Genomic DNA, 17,291 nt, shown 5'->3' on the forward strand with positions numbered 1-17,291 from the left:
TTCAAGTAGTGGCTTTGAAAAATATGACTGCTGCCCTGGAAATTTTCCAAAACCTTTCTTCTCTCTCTCTCTCTCTCTCTCTCTCTCTCTCTCTCTCTCTCTCTCTCTCTCTCTCTCTCTCTCTCTCTTCTTATCATTTCTTTGTCTTTTCTTTTTGGGTTTTTAGAGACAGGGTTTCTCTGTGGCTTTGGAGCCTCTGCTGGAACAAGCTCTTGTAGTCCAGGCTGGCCTCGAACTTGCAGAGATCTACCTGCCTCTGTCTCCCAAGTGCTGGGATTAAAGGCATATACCACCAACACCTAGTTTCCAAAGCCTCTTTTAAGATTTAAAATTCTATGACCATTCTATTTAAACAGCCTTATAATGGAATTTGGAATTTATTTAATTTATGTATTTCTGTGTTTGCCCACATGAGTTTGTGTACTATGTATGTAAGAAACCATAGAGGCCAGAAAAGGGTATCAGATCCCCTAGAGGTACAGGGGATTATGGAGCTGTCCTATGGGTCCTGGAAACCAAATCCAGGCCCTTTGCTGTTGTAGGAGGCTGCTAGTTTGTTCCCAACTGCTCAGCAGCAAAATAATCTAACAGAAACCATATTAACTGGAATACTGTTTGTAAGTGAATCTCTGGCTAACTCATCTTAATTTAACCCATCTCCATTAATCCATGTAAACTACAAGGCTGTGGTTTACAAGGGTAAAATTCCAGCTTCTGTCTTTGGTGGGGTTACATGTGTTCTCACTGACTCCACCTTCTTTCTGCCAGTATTCAGTTTAGTTTCCCCCGCCTAACTCTGTTCTGCCCTGCTCTGCTATAGGCTCAAAGGAGTTTCTTTATTAACCAAAGGTATTCACAGCATACAGAGAGGAATCCCACATTACCTTCCCTTTCTGTTTAAATAAAAAGGAAGGTCTTAACATAGTAAAATTACATATAACAAAGCAGGTATCAAGTAAGAATTATGTTTACAATATTTATATCTACTTTATCTTTTATCATAGCTAAGGAAAACTATAACTACATATTCTTCAACTCCATTAAAGACTCCAGAATGATATAATATTACCTAAGTAACAGGAAATGCATTATAACAGCTTCCAAAACTCTAGAATTGACAGAGGCATCTTGCTGCCAGGTCAGTCACCCAAAGTTCTTTTGCATCATTGGGGCATCCATCTTCAGCCAACAGGGCCACATTATCCAACAGACTTTCCCATGAAGCAGGACATTTCAAAGACAGTTGTACCTATATTGGCAGATTGTCAGTCACTTTCTTCTGTGTCTTGCAGAATGTCTGGCAGTCTTTTTCAGGAAGCAAGAACCCTGAAGTAATGTCTCACCTTTAAGCAAGTTCAGCAATTATTTCTCTGTGGGCCTTGAATGTCCAGTTTATACAGCAGAACATAAAGCAGCCCAGGCAAGAGCAGTTTCTTGCCCAAATGGCTAGTAAACCAATGCCCATCTTCCTCTTGATATAACTGGTGCTGCCAGGAGCAGATGTGTCTCACTGTCATGAAAAGTCCTAAGTTCTTAAAACATTTTAAATGTCATATTCTGAAAGTCTCTGAAAGGTTTGAAGACTATCTGACTGAAATATATTTCTATATATCTAGAAAACCTAACTAACATGATTGACTAATATAGATGATTATCTATTAACCTATATTTGTTAATTACACATTACATATTTAAATGAGTTGCAGAAACACAATGCTTTAATCAAGAGCAGAAATACATATATAACAAAACTGACCTTAAATTTCTATCAATAAACCAAGATCCACATCAATGCATATTATTCATCTCTGTAGAATATCCCCCTTTAGCCAGGCAGTGGTGGCACACGCCTTTAATCCCAGCACTCGGGAGGCAGAGGCAGGTGGATCTCTGCAAGTTCGAGGCCAGCCTGGTCTACAAGAGCTAGTTCCAGGACAGGAACCAAAAAGCTATGGAGAAACTCTGTCTCAAAAATCAAAAAAAAAAAAGAATATCCCCCTTTAAATGTAAACAAACATTTATAAACAATATATGGGAATACAAGCATAGTTCTCTCTAAACTCCTTCCTCCTTTTTGTTGGGCGAAGTAATTTTTTGGGGTGTTTACAGTGACCTTACAAGGGGTCTTGGTCCATCAAACCACATTAGTCTGGAAGGATTCCATAGGTTCTCATCCTTTGTGGAAATAAAAGAACTTGTTTTCCAAAGCAACATATCCTTAGATGCGAATTTGGAAGTCAAGGAACCTTTAGACCATATATGTTGGTTTAACTTAGCAGCCCATAAGCTAATGAAATGTCTCTCTACTTAGCTCATTTACAATCAAAAAATTCAAAGAAAACACAATAATATACATAATCCAGATTCTCAGTGTATATTCTATCTTTACATGGCTTATTTTTCTTTATTCCTATTACTTCTTCTACAAGTTAACTCTGTATATAAACACATTATTTTTTAAAAACCATTTATTTCTTTTTATAACTTTTTATAACTCTCTGTACTCTTTTACTTCTCACTCCCAAGTCTACATACATTTATCCAACATTGCGACCCTTTTAGAAGTATTTCCCATCTGGATTTGTCTTTATTGCATATCTATAATTATTTTCTGACTAGAAGTGCTTCTTAAAATGCTAAGTGTCTTTAATAAGACTAAGGCTGCTTTTCCTTTTGGTGCTGCCCAGTCCAATATGGCAGGGCCAAGGTCTGTTTAGCATGAGCAGTGCTCACAGCCCCAGTTTTCAGGCTCACAGCAGGTCTATGTTGCCATTAAGCAAGTTGGAGCAGTCTGCTCACACCCACCATTTAAATGCTCCATAGCCATACCTCTCAAAAGAGCCAGAGTTTATGTTGACAGCAGCAGGGAAGCCGCTGTTTCAAAACCATGAAGCTTTTTTTCTGCTACCACTGAATCAGGAAAACCTCTTTTTTTTTTTTTTGAGTACTGACATGTTTTATTTTTCCCTCCTTTTTTCAATTTGCTCAGGAGATCCTGTCTTTTTCTACTTTCTATTTCTCATGTAGATTAGATCTATGTGAGTCTCTCTTAGTGTCCTCATTGTTACCTAAGTTCTCCGGGATTGTGGTTTGTAGGCTGATTTTCTTTGCTTTATGTTTAAAAACTATCTATGAGTGACTACATGTGATAATTGTCTTTCTGTAGGAAGGAGCCACGGTGTTAAGCCGTGCTTAACTCTGCATGTATGTGTGTGTGTATGTGCGTGCATGCACCTAGAATTCCTTCCCAAACTCTCTCAGATTTTAAGTGGGTTTTAGTTGGTCACATTAGTGCACCAATTTGTTGTAGGAGGCCACTAGTTTGTTCCCAGCTGCTCAGCCACAAAATAATCATACAGAAACCATATCATTTGCAATACTGTTGGGCCAATAGCTTAAGCATATTCCTGGCTAACTCATATCTTAATTTAACCCATCTCCATTAATCCGTGTATCGCCCCAAGGCTGTGGCTTACAGGGTAAAATTCCAGCGTCTGTCTCTGGGGGGGCTACATGTCTTCTCACTGACTCCACCTTCTTTCTGCCAACATTCAGTTTACTTTTCCCCACCTAGCTCTCTTCTGCCCTGATCTGCTATATGCTCAAAGCAGTTTCTTTATTAACCAATGGTATTCATAGCATACAGAGGGGAATCGCACGTCACTCTACAAGAGACATAAGCTATCAGAGCCATCTCTCCAGAAACCATAAATAAAATAGTAAAACACTGATTCAGAAAACTCTGTCTTCAAACTACAGATTTTTTAAATAGTAAAAGTATTTCTTTCAAAATACATTTCTCTTGACCAGAAATGATAGCATACACCTGTATCTCAATACTGGGAGAATGAGGACTTGAGTATAAGCCCAGCATGGGCTACATAACCAACGCTTCACGTTGAACAGAGAAAGAAAAAACAACAAACAAACAAAAAAACAAAACAAAACAAAGACCCAGAACTCCATTACATTAATAAAAAAAAAACAGCATATTTTTGTTAAGTCTTTCATAGTCTAGTCACATAAAATTACAAAGAATGCAGCTAGGCCCATAATACGTTTATTTCTTTAGTGCAGTTTATAATACTTAATTGTCAAAGTAAGCATCTCTATGAGTCACCAGATCTTATCCTGTATTTCTCTGACCTGATGTTTCTAACTAGAAGAACCAGGACTGGGAGAAATAAAAAGTAGGTAAGAACCTAAGGAGCTTAAGACTGAGGATTTACACAGTTCTGAAATGGAATATCTCATGTAAGAAGGGTCTTCATAAAATATTCTTACTTTGAAAATTTTCCACTAACAAACTAAGACTTTTGTTAGAATATCCATGAATATCACAAAACAACCCCAATTACATCTTAGTAAACTTACATACACCTAAAGCAGTAATTCTCAACCTTTCCAATGTTGCAACCTTTAATACAGTTCCACATGCTGTAGTGAAACTCAACTATAATATTTTCATTGCTACTACATAACGGTAACTTTGCCATTGTTATGAATCTTAATGTAAATACTTTTGGAGGTTTGTTAAAGGAGCTGTGACCCACAGGTTGACAACTGCTGATCTCACAGGTTTTTCGCTTTAGATCAAGAGGCCTGAGACACAATAAAACTAGTACTACACTTTACACGTTGACTTATAACTATAAATATCTAAAAGGAATAGACTCAGATACCTTTAAACAACAAGAAAAGCAAAATAGGAAAAGGAATTAAGTCTAATTTTTCAATTAAAATCAGAAAGGGCTTTATATAAGGAACACAGAGAAAAACTACAAGGAAATAAAAGGCAACTGCTTGACTTACTGGGTTATCTGTGGAATCATCAGCCAACTGTAAACCAAAATAGTCTCGCTCAGTCAAATCAAGATGCTTGAAGACTATATCCAACAGAACTTGCCCCTGATCATGTTTCTGGAAGAAAAATAATACAAAACCATCTTTATAGTGTGTTTATGCTTTTTTTTTCTCCCTTTTCGAGACAAGTCTCACTAAGTAGCCCTAGCTGGCCTTGAATTCACAAAGATTCACCTGCCTCTGCCTCCCAAGAACTAGGATTAAAGGTATGCACTGTATGTTTTTAACCTTGCATAACTTTTTGTCCTTTTTTACTACAATGGCCATTTTTTTCACTAATGACTTCGTGGAGAATAAAGTTTGACATGTAAATAGTTTTTAAGGAAAACCGGTTATAGAGGAAAATAATAAATATGAAGACAAGAAACTTTTGATTGAAAATGTCTCCTGTAGGCTATTATCATGGTATTTTTGTTATTATATAGCTACAACAATAACTTATGTATGTGTGTGTGTGTGTGTGTGTATATATATATATATGTGTGTGTGTGTGTACATGCATACAAGTCTATGCTATCTCTCTATGCATACAGAAATAACAATCTGTGTGTGTGTATGTGTGTGTGTGTGTGTGTGTACGGAAGTGCCCATCAGTGTGTGTGTTTGTGTGTAAGCACCCATATGTGTGTGTGCATGCGGATGGACCCATTTGTTTGTATGCATGCGGAATCACCCATATGTATGTGTGTGCACGCGCATGTGGGAGCATCCTTTTGTGTGAGAGCATACAGAAGTAACCATCTGGGTGTGTGTGTATGGAATCATACATCTGGGTGTGTGCATATGGAAAATCAGAGGTTGATGTCAGCTATCTCCTCTGTTGTGCTCAATATCTTTTTAATAATTTTACATTATTTTTACACTTATCTATATGTGTCTACACAAGTGCACATGTACATGCAGAAGCACACATGTGGGGGTAAGAATTGAAATTTCAGGAGTTAGTTCTCTCCTTTCACCATGTGAGTTGCAGTGACTAAACTCAGGTGGTCAAAACTGTCAACCTGTACCTGCTGAGCCATCTCGCTTGCCCCTCTCTAATTTTTGAGTCAGAATCCATCACAGAACCCAGAGTTCATTATTTAGGATAGCCCTGGATGGCCAGAATCCTAGATCCCTAGGATCCTCCTGTCTCCATACCCCAACATGGAGTTACAGACAGGTGAGGTTATGCTAGCTTTTAATATGAGTACCGAGGATCTAATTTCAAGCTCTTGCATACTTTCCATACATGCACACTTTACTTCCAAGAGCCATCTCCCCAGAATAAATTTCTAAGTATTAAGTAAAAACAGTAACTGTATCAACTATTTCAGGTATACCGGAACAGCTAAACAAAATCTAATATTGAAAGAAATAGCTTAAACACATCAGTGTGTTCACTAGAAAACATAGCATGCTATATTTTACTATTATTTCTTCTCATTGGCTATAGTAGTCAGAAAGATTCTAAATAAAGTTAGAAGCAATCACAGAGCAGAAAGGACTTTTTTTTTCATAACATAAAGAATAAAGGTAGAACAGATTCCAGAGCTAAATAAATCAGCCAATGAGAGGCAATCAAGAACTGAGTTCCCTCCCTTTTGCCTCACCTGCATTCCAGGGCTGGCTATATTTGTGGGCTTTTAACAACTTCATCAGCAACTCCAAGATCCATACCCATACATGACAGCATTCAAGATAACAAACGTATTTCTAAAGTTACTGCACAAAAAGACTATACATCATGTTTTACTGGTCAAAACTGCATCAATATTGACAACCAATGGAAGAAAGTATGTGTTTCAAATGGCACTACTCAATATTGGTGCCCATTTAGTTACTTGTATTAAAACAAAATTAAATAGTGATGGACGTGGGTCTTGTATCTTATCTGTTGCTTTCATTGGTTAATTAATAAAGAAACTGTGTAGCCCTCTGATAGGGTAGAATTTAGATAGGCGGTGTAAACAGAACAGAATGCTGGGAGAAAGAAGCCTAGTCAGGGAGTCGCCATGATTCTCCCACCCAACACAGACACAGGTTAAGATCTTCCCTGGTAAGCCACACCTCGTGGGCTACACAGATTATTAGAAATGGGTTAGATCAATATAAGAGCTAGCCAGTAAGAGGCTGGAACTAATGGGCCAGGCAGTGTTTAAAAGAATACAGTTTCCATGTAATTATTAGGGGCATAAGCTAGCTGTGCGGGAGCTGGGCGGCAGACCGCAGCCCCGCAGCTCCTTCAACAAAATACTGCTGCAATCTCCACTCCCCTCTTCCCATTCTGATCAGCTGGTCTAGGGGAAAGACGAAGCATTACTTTTTAAAGCTACTACGGAGAATCTAACACACTCTTCTCTTCTGAATAAGATGAAGTAGTCTCATTTCTTTGCTATACCTCCAGCTGAAATGTAAATAATGAACTAATTAAAACATAAAATTTTTAAATTTTGAAACAAAAGCTACCATAAGGCTTTGTGCAATGAAATGGAGATGCTAAGAATAAAAACAAAAAGGGACTGGAAAGATGGCTTAGTGCACTTGTTGCTTTTACAGGGGACCTGAGTTCAGTTTCTAACACTCACATGGTAGGTAGCTCATACCCATCCATAAATCTAGTTCCAGGGAATCAGAAACCCTCTTCTGCTCTCTATGGGCACCAGGTGTACACATGCTACACAGACGAACATGCAGCAAAACAAATACATATAAAACAAAAAGTAAATAATAAATCTAAAAATATAAAGAATAAAGACAACAAGTTCAACTAGGAGATGACTGTACTAATAGTAATACATGACCTAAACTAGAGCATGTAAGATGACAAAGTGAAATGACCTATTCTAAAACAACACATTTGCAAAAAGGTTGTTCGGGAATATTATTTTAAGGTGTGTTACTTTTGTTTATGCTATGGAACAAATGTTTAATGATGTAAAAATGTGTTGCTTTTGTTTATTCTGCATTTAACTCTGTGAAGCTGTGATTCTTTGCCTTTAAACCATCTAAAACACCTGATGGTTTAATTGCTTAATGGCTAATAGCGAGGCACAAAGAAGGAAAGGCAGGACTGGGAGGAAGAGAATATAAATAGAGGGAGAAATGAGGAAACTGACAAAGGTCTGATCTCGAAAATATATAAAGAACTCAAGAAACTAGACAGTAAAAGGCTAATCAACCCAATTATAAAATGGGGCACTGAACTGAACAGAGAACTCCCAACAGAAGAAGTTCAAATGGCCAAAAGACACTTAAGGTCATGCTCAACTTCCTTAGTGATCAGGGAAATGCAAATCAAGACAACTTTAAGATACCATCTTACACCTGTCTAAAACACCAATGATAGCCTTTGCTGGAGAGGTTGTGGAGAAAGGGGTACATTCATCCATTGCTGGTAGGAATGCAAACTGGTGCAACCACTTTGGAAAGCAGTGTGGCTGTTTCTCAGGAAATTCAGGATCAACCTACCCCTGGACCCAGCAATACCACTCTTGGGCATATACCCAAGAGATGCCCTATCATACAACAAAAGTATATGCTCAACTATGTTCATAGCAGCATTGTTTGTAATAGCCAGAATCTGGAAACAACCTAGATGCCCTTCAGTGGAAGAATGGATGAAGAAAGTATGGAATATATACATATTAGAGTACTATTCAGCAGTAAAAGACAATGACTTCTTGAATTTTGCATGCAAATGGACGGAAATAGAAATCACTATCCTGAGTGAGGTAAGCCAGACCCAAAAAGAGGAACATGGGATGTACTCACTCATATTTGGTTTCTAGCCATAAATAAAGGACATTGAGCCTATAATTCGTGATCCCAGAGAAGCTAAATAAGATGGTGAACCCAAAGAAAGACATATAGTCATCCTCCTGGATATTAACCTTCATCGGGTGATGAAAGCAGACAGAGACAGAGTCCCACATTGAAACACCAGACTGAAATCCCAAGGTCCAAATCAGGAGCAGAAGGAGAGAGAGCACGAGCAGGACCGCGAGGGATGCGCCCACATACTGAGACATTGGGGATGATCTATCGGGAACTCACCAAGGCCAGCTGGACTGGGTCTGAAAAAGCCTGGGATAAAACCAGACTCGCTGAACATAGCGGACAATGAGGACTGCTGAGAAGTCAAGAACAATGGCAATGGGTTTTTGATCCTACTGCACGTACTGGCTTTGTGGGCCTAGGCAGTTTGGATGCTCACCTTACTAGACCTGGAATGAGGTGGGAGGTCCTTGGACTTCCCACAAGGCAGGGAACCTGGACTGCTCTTTGGGCTGATGAGGGAGGGGGAGGGATATGGGAGGCGTGGAGGGGAGGAGGCAGAAATCTTTAATAAAAAAAAAAAGCGGCCACTTCCCTCTGCTCGTTCTCTGGCTTCCGGAGACTAGGCTCCCTTCCTGATTTGTGCAGAGGGCTGTTGTCTGGGATGGTTATCTGTAAGTTTTTCCCCTTTAAATAAATAACCATTCTATTAATCATAATTCCAAACTGGTGTGGGATTGTTTGTGACTTACACCTTCAATAACTGACTATGGATGAGAAAAAAAAGACACACCAAGACTGTTGTTTCTATATGTATCTGTGTGGATGTGTATGTATGTATGTATGTGTGTGTATATATATATGTGTGTGTGTGTAAATATATATATATATATATATATGTACTGTAATAATTTCCAAAACCTTAGTAACTGTATACATGTATGGCACTGTGATTTAATTAAAAATTCACCTGAAGTTCAGGAAAAAATTATAGTGTTTGTGTCTTGGTTAGCCAACGGATTCCTGGTACTTCCATTTACTGATTTAAAAGAAACAACATAAACACTGCGGTCCATAAGAGAAGTAAGTTTCAAAAACAATGAGCTTTGAAAGAATACAAGGAAGACCTAACAAATACAACTTAGAGGCTAGTAAGAGGAGTCGGCAGTTAAGAACACTCACAGGCTGCTCTTGCAAAGGACCTATACTCGGTCCCCCACACCCACATGATGGTTAACAATCACCTCCTAACTCCCATTCTAGGGGATCTGATGCTCTATTCTGGCCTTCATGGACACTAATGTAAATGTTGCACATAAATACATATAGACCAAACACTCAAACACATTAAATAAAAATAATCTTTGAAAGAGAACCCTGGACTGGGGCACGGTTTCCACTGGATCTCTTTGTCCCTCTTAGTAATGTGGCCATATTGAAAAAAACAAGAGGGTTCTTTATTTCAAGGCCAGCTCACTGGGTCTGAAAAAGCCTGGGATAAAACCAGACTCGCTGAACATAGCGGACAATGAGGACTGCTGAGAAGTCAAGAACAATGGCACTGGGTTTTGATCCTACTGCACGTACTGGCTTTGTGGGAGCCTAGGCTGTTTGGATGTTCACCTTACTAGACCTGGAAGGTCCTTGGACTCCCCACAGGGCAGGGAACCCTGACTGCTCTTGGGGCTGATGAAGGAGGGGGAGTTGGTTGGGGAAGGGGGCGAGAAATGGGAGGCGATGGCAGGGAGGAGACAGAAATCTTTAATAAATAAATAAATAAAACAAATAAAAAAAGAAACAATCTGCTCATTCCTTGTTTCATTAACTTTCTGTTGTCAACACTACAATAAAACAGATCAGGTAAGATTAACCAAAAAGACCTTTATTTTGACTTATGGTTCTGAAAGTATTAAGTAAAGGGACCACATATGATGACAACATTCTTGCAGGTAGTGTGTAGAGGTCATGTAGGTATCACAAGAGACAGGAAATATGTAATTTTTATGGTTCAGATATGAAACACCATCCTGAGGCGCATATGTTGAAGAGGTGGTCCTCACCTGCGGGTACTATTTGGGGAGTGATGTGGGATTCCCTTCTGTAAGCTGTAAATATGTTTATTACCATTGGTTAATAAAGAAGCAGCTTTGGCCTATGACAGGGCAGAATAAAGCTAGGAGGGAAAACTAAACGCAGGGGGAATAAAAGCAGAATTCAGGAGATGCCATGTAGTTGCTAAAGGAGAAAGATGCCAGAACCTTACCAATAGGCCACAGACTTGTGGTGATACATAGATTAATAGAAATTGACTAATTTAAGAGGTAAGAGCTATCAAGGAATACACCTAAACTACTGGCTAAACAGTGTCGTAATTAATATAGTTTCTTTGTGATTATTCAGATCTGGGTGACCAGAAAACAAACAAGCAGTCTCCGCTTACAGGGAAGGTTCTGGAAACTTTAGGAGGTGAAAGAAATAAGGTCACTAGGAGCTGAATCTTGCCCTAAATCCTTCCTGACTTTCTGCTTCGCGATTTCCATGAAGAAAACAACTTTGTTCTATTACAGATCCAATAATGATATTCTGCCTAACAACAGCCAAGAGATGATGGAACCAAAATTAGTCCTTTTTCTATTTGGGGGGGGGGGGTGGTTAATAGCTGTGAAAAGCTAACACAGAAAATTGGAAGCAGAAAAGTGCAGTAGATGTGGAAATTACTAACCATAGAGTTCTAAAGCAAGTGGGATTCATTTAAAGGAGAAATGTGGGAAAATTTGGTGATAAGAGCTGAAGAAGTCAAAGCAAGGAGTACTTAAAGGTGTGAGAAGGCTAACAGGAATACAGACAGAATATCAGCTTTATGAGGTTTCAGGTGAAAATAAAGTTCTATAAGAAAAAGGACTAATGTCCATTCATGTTACAGGGTGATAAAGAACATGCATTTTGTCTGTGCACTGAGATTTTCAGAAAACTAGAATTTAAAGACAATGCATTAATTAATCTGATGTAGGAAATTCAGCACTCACGCTATGGTACAGTCATTGCTAGCTGTTTAGTTATTTGTTTTTTGTTTAGTTTGGTTTTTCAAGTCATAGTTTCTCTGTAGTTTCGGGCCTGTTCTGGAACTAAAGCTTGTAGACCAGGCTGGCTATGAACTCCCGAGTGCTGGGATTAAAGGCATGAGCCACTGTCAGGCTGTTGTAGTTTACAGCAAGGAACAAAATAGTAAGATTAGAAAAATATGTGGTTTGGCCAGAAAATCATGTGGTATGGCACTTAAACTTTCTGACAATAAGGCTGTGGTTGGAAACAAACAAACAAACAAACAAAAAACACTGGAGTCATTAAAGAAAACCAAAGTTTTGTACCAGGAAAATAAGAGATTCCTTGATGATCCTATAGATATCAGTGAGATTACCTACCACTCATACCAAGGCAGAGAATAGAAAAGTATACACTCATTGGAGAAGATTTCCTATTAAGTCGAGAGTGCTACCTGACACCTTGATTGCACAAGACCACCTAGAGAAGCATTTTCCCTGAACCCAGTAGTGTCATACACAGAGCAGCAATAGACTCATTAAATAATTAAAAGTTAAAGGACAGGAAACAATCAAAGAAAGCTACTGGGCCGGGCGGTGGTGGCGCACGCCTTTAATCCCAGCACTCGGGAGGCAGAGGCAGGCGGATCTCTGTGAGTTCGAGACCATCCTGGTCTACAGAGCTAGTTCCAGGACAGGCCCCAAAGCCACAGAGAAACCCTGTCTCGAAAAAAAAAAAAAAAAACCAAAAAAAAAAAGAAAGCTACTGGACATTTTGAAATGAAATAGACTGGGGCTGGCTCAATGAATAAGCAAAAAAAAGGCAGTTACTATCAAGCCTGATGTCTAAATTCAATCACCAGGACCCACATGGTTAAAGTAGACATTAATATTCTGACCTCCAGATATGTGTGTTCCCACTACAAAACAACTAAATAAACGTAATTTAAAAAAAAAAAAAAAAGGAAAAGGGGGGGTGGGCTTTGCTGGAGTCCAATGTGTCAAATTTAGTAACACTTTTGAAAACTCTCCAGGAAGCTGGGCAGTGGTGGCACACACCTTTAATCACAGTACTTGGAAAGCAGAGACAGGCTGATCTCTCTGAGTTCCAGGTCAGCCTGGACTACAGAGCGAGTTCCAAGGGCTCCAAAGCTACAGAGAAACATTTTCTCAAAACAAGTTCAGGAGCACTGTAACTGAATAAGTACAAACACTGACAAAATGACTACAGCGGACATATTCAACAGAGAAGAGTCTACAGTTAATAGAAGTAAAAAACAAGCTGTTTTTCATGTACCTTATGGATTTGAGCTACCTTATCCTCACAAAGCCTCAGAAGGGACATCCTGCAGTTTTGATGCTCAAGGAGCTTTATACAACTTTACAAAAACTTTGTCCCTTGAACCAAAAACTGAAGTATTTTAATTCACAAACTAGTCAAGACCACAGAGACAGGTAGCCTCAGTGAGAGTGATCCACTTCTTTTTTTTTCTTTTTTTTTTTAATTGAGAAAAGGAAAAAAAAAGTATCCGCTTCCTCCCAGCCTCCCATTTCCCTCCCCCTCCTCCCACCATTCTCCCTCTCCCCCAAACTCCTCCCCCCTCCCTCTCCAGTCCATAGAGCAGTCAGGGTTCCCTGCCCTGTGGAAAGTCCAAGATCCGCCCCCCTCCGTCCATGTCCAGGAAGGTGAACAACCAAACTGGCTAGGCTCCCACAAAGCCAGAACGTTGAGTAGAATCAAAACCCCGTGCCATTGTCCTTGGCTTCTCATCAGCCCTCATTGTTCGCCATGTTCAGAGAGTCCGGTTTTATCCCATGCTTTTTCAGTCACAGTCCAGCTGGCCTTGGTGAGCTCCCAATAGATCAGCCCCATTGTCTCAGTGGGTGGGTGCGCCCCTCGTGGTCCTGACTTCCTTGCTCATCTTCTCCCTCCTTCCGCTCCTCATTGGGACCTTGGGAGCTCAGACCAGTGCTCCAGTGTGGGTCTCTCTGTCTCTATCTCCATCCATCACCAGATGAAGGTTCTATGGTGGTATGCAAGATATTCGTCAGTATTGCTATAGGATAGGGTCAATTCAGGTTGCCTATCCTCAGCTGCCCAAGGGACTAACTGGGGACATCACCATGGGCTCCTGGGATCCACTCTAGGTTCAAGTCTTGTAGTAATAAGGAGCAGCAGCGGGGCTGCATCTGCAACACCCCAGCCGCCTGCTCGGCTAAGCTTTTGCCCCGAAATAACAACACACAAACTATTCATTTAAACACTGCTTGGCTCATTTCTACCTAGCCTCTTCTAGGCTAACTCTCACACCTGGACTAGCCCATTTCTTATCATCTGTATAGCACCGGTCTTACCGGGAAGATTCTAGCCTAAGTCCATCCTGGGTTGGACTTCATAGCCTGCATCTTCCCTGGAGCGAGGAGCATGGTGTCTCTCTGAGGCGTCTGCTCCGGAGAGGAGAGCTGTCGAGTCTGAGCTCACTTCCTCTTCCTCTCAGCGTTTTGTTCTGTTTACTCCTCCCACCTATCTTCTAACCAATGAAATGGGCCAAGGCAGTTCCTTTATTAGCCAATGACCTTCCTCCATAAAAGTCTCTTGCCAACCCTAAGGTGGCTCCCTTAACTAAGAATTGTGCTTCCGTGCCCCCCTATCCAACCTTCCTTTTTCCCAATCCTCCTGTTTCCCCAAGTTCCACCCCCCCTTCCCTTCTCACTTTTCTCTCCCCATCTCCCCTTACCCCCATCCCACTCCACCCCCAAGATCCCAATTTTCTACCCGGCAATTTTGTCTACTTCCCATAGCCAAAAGGATAACTATATGTTTTTCCTTGGGTTCACCTTCTTATTTAGCTTCTTTAGGTTCACCAATTGTAGTCTCCATGACCCTTATTTATGGCTAGAAACCAATTATGAGTGAGTACATCCCATGTTCATCTTTTTGGGTCTGGGATACCTCACTCAGGATAGTGTTTTCTATTTCCATCCATTTGCACGCAAAATTCGAGAAGTCATTGTTTTTTACTGCAGCATAGTACTCTAATGTGTATATATTCCATGCTAATGCGTCCAGAAGATTCTTTATTGTATAGGATTGTTTTGGCTATCCTGGGTTTTTTGTTATTCCATATAAAGTTGATTATTATCCTCTCCAGATCTGTGAAGAATTTTGATGGGACCTTGATGGGGATTGCATTGAATCTATAAATTGCTTTTGGTAGAATTGCCATTTTTACTATGTTTATCCTCCCAATCCAAGAACAAGGGAGGTCTTTCCATTTTTCTGGTATCCTCTTCAATTTCTTTCTTCAATGCCTTAAAGTTCTTGTCAAATAGATCTTTCACTTCCTTGGTTAGAGTTACCCCAAGATATTTTATGCTGTTTGTGGCTATCGTGAAAGGTGAAGCTTCTCTGATTTCCCTCTCTGCTTCCATATCCTTTGCATATAAGAGGGCGACTGATTTTTTGGAGTTGATCTTGTATCCTGCCACATTACTAAAGCTGTTTTTCAGCAGTAGTTAACAACCACTGGTCATTAATATCACTTAATGTCAATGGACTCAACTCACCTATAAAAAGGCACAGGCTAAGAGATTGGATAAAAAAACAGGATCCAACATTCTGCTGTTTACAAGAAACACACCTCAACCACAAAGACAGGCACCTACTCAGAGTAAAGGGCTGGGAAAAGGCTTATCAAGCAAATGGACCTAAGAAACAAGCAGGTGTGGCCATACTAATCTCTAACAAAGTTGACTTCAAACTTGAATCAATCAGAAGAGATGGAGAGGGGCATTTTATACTCATAACAGGAACAGTTCATCAGGATGAAGTCTCAATCCTGAACATCTATGCCCCTAATATAAAAGCACCCACGTACATAAAAGAAACATTGCTAAAACTCAAGGCAGCCATCAAACTACACACTAATAGTAGGAGACTTCAACACTCCTCTCTCACCAATGGACAGGTCAATCAGACAAAAACCTAACAGAGAAATAAGAGAATTAATGGAGGTAATGAATCAAATGGACTTAACAGACATCTATAGAACATTCCACCCAAATAGGAAAGAATATACCTTCTTCTCTGCAGCTCATGGAACTTTCTCAAAAATCGACCACATAGTCGGTAACAAAGCAAACATCCACAGTTACAAAGAATATTAGTAACCACCTGTGTCTTATCAGATTACCATGGATTAAAGTTAGAATTCAACAACAATGCTACCCACAGAAAGCCTACAACTTCATGGAAACTGAATAGTCAACTAATGAACCATACCTGGATTAAGGAAGAAATAAAGAAAGAAATTAAAGTCTTCCTGGAATTCAATGAAAATAAAGAAACAACATACTCAAACTTATGGGACACTATGAAAGCAGTCCTAAGAGGAAAGTTCATAGCACTAAGTGCCCACTTAAAGAAAACAGAGAAAGCTCACATTGGAGACTTCACAGCCCACCTGAAAGCTCTAGAAAAAAAAGAAGCAAACTCACCTAGGAGGAGTAGAAGACTGGAAATAATGAAACTGAGGGCTGAAATCAACAAAATAGAAACACAGAAAACAATACAAAGGATCAATGAAACAAAAAGCTGGTTCCTAGAGAAAATCAACAAGATTGACAAACCCCTATCCAAACTAATCAAACGGCAGAGAGCGAATTTGCAAATTAATAAGATCAGAGATGAAAAGGGGGACATAACCACAGACACAGAGGAAATTCAGAGAATCATTAGATCTTACTACAAAAGCCTGTATGCCACAAAACTGGAAAATGTAAAGGAAATGGACACTTTTTTAGATAAATACCATATACCAAAGTTAAATCAGGACCAGGTGAACAATCTAAATAGACCTGTTAGTCGCGAAGAATTAGAAGAGGTTATCAAAAACCTCGCTACCAAAATAAGCCCAGTACCAGATGGTTTCAATGCGGAATTATACCAGAACTTCCGAGAAGAGCTAATACCTATACTCCTTAATGTATTTCACAATATAGAAACAGAAGAGACATTGCCAAATTTCTTTTATGAAGCTACAGTTACTCTGATACCAAAACCGCACAAAGACTCAACCAAGAAAGAGAATTATAGACCAATCTCACTCATGAACATAGATGGAAAAATCCTCAACAAAATACTGGCAAACCGAATCCAAGAACACATCAGAAAAATTATCCATTATGATCAAGTAGGCTTCATCCCAGGGATGCAGGGCTGGTTCAACATACGAAAATCAATGTAATCCATCATATAAATAAACTGAAAGAAAAAAACCATATGATCATTTCATTAGATGCTGAAAAAGCATTTGACAAAATTCAACATCCCTTTATGATAAAAGTATTGGAGAGATTAGGGATACAACGGTCATATCTAAATATAATAAAAGCTATATACAGCAAGCCGACAGCTAACATCAAATTAAACGGAGAGAAACTCAAAGCCATCCCACTAAAATCAGGAACATGACAAGGCTGTCCACTCTCGCCATACCTCTTCAATATAGTGCTTGAAGTTCTAGCAATAGCAATAAGACAACATAAGGGGATCGAATTGGAAAGGAAGAAGTGAAACTTTCGTTATTTGCAAATGATATGATAGTGTACATAAGTGACCCACAAAACTCC

At 39.5% G+C, this 17,291-nt stretch overlaps 1 protein-coding gene across 6 annotated transcripts in view; it reads right to left on the reverse strand.

The window, feature by feature from the left end:
• Ptpn4 (protein tyrosine phosphatase non-receptor type 4) overlaps window positions 1–17,291 on the reverse strand; it is a 194,103-nt gene that overhangs the window by 114,012 nt on the left and 62,800 nt on the right. For 4 of the 6 annotated variants that reach the window (XM_075987730.1, XM_075987726.1, XM_075987731.1 and 1 more), the window contains exon 3: window positions 4,813–4,920. The exons of the other annotated variants lie outside the window; for them this stretch is intronic. In XM_075987730.1, coding sequence (XP_075843845.1) covers window positions 4,813–4,920 — 108 coding nt within the window. The remainder of the gene's footprint in view (window positions 1–4,812; window positions 4,921–17,291) is intronic. 6 annotated transcript variants of the gene reach the window in all.

The sequence above is a fragment of the Microtus pennsylvanicus genome, chromosome 10 (genome assembly GCF_037038515.1).
Source record: "Microtus pennsylvanicus isolate mMicPen1 chromosome 10, mMicPen1.hap1, whole genome shotgun sequence".
NCBI lineage: Eukaryota > Metazoa > Chordata > Mammalia > Rodentia > Cricetidae > Microtus > Microtus pennsylvanicus.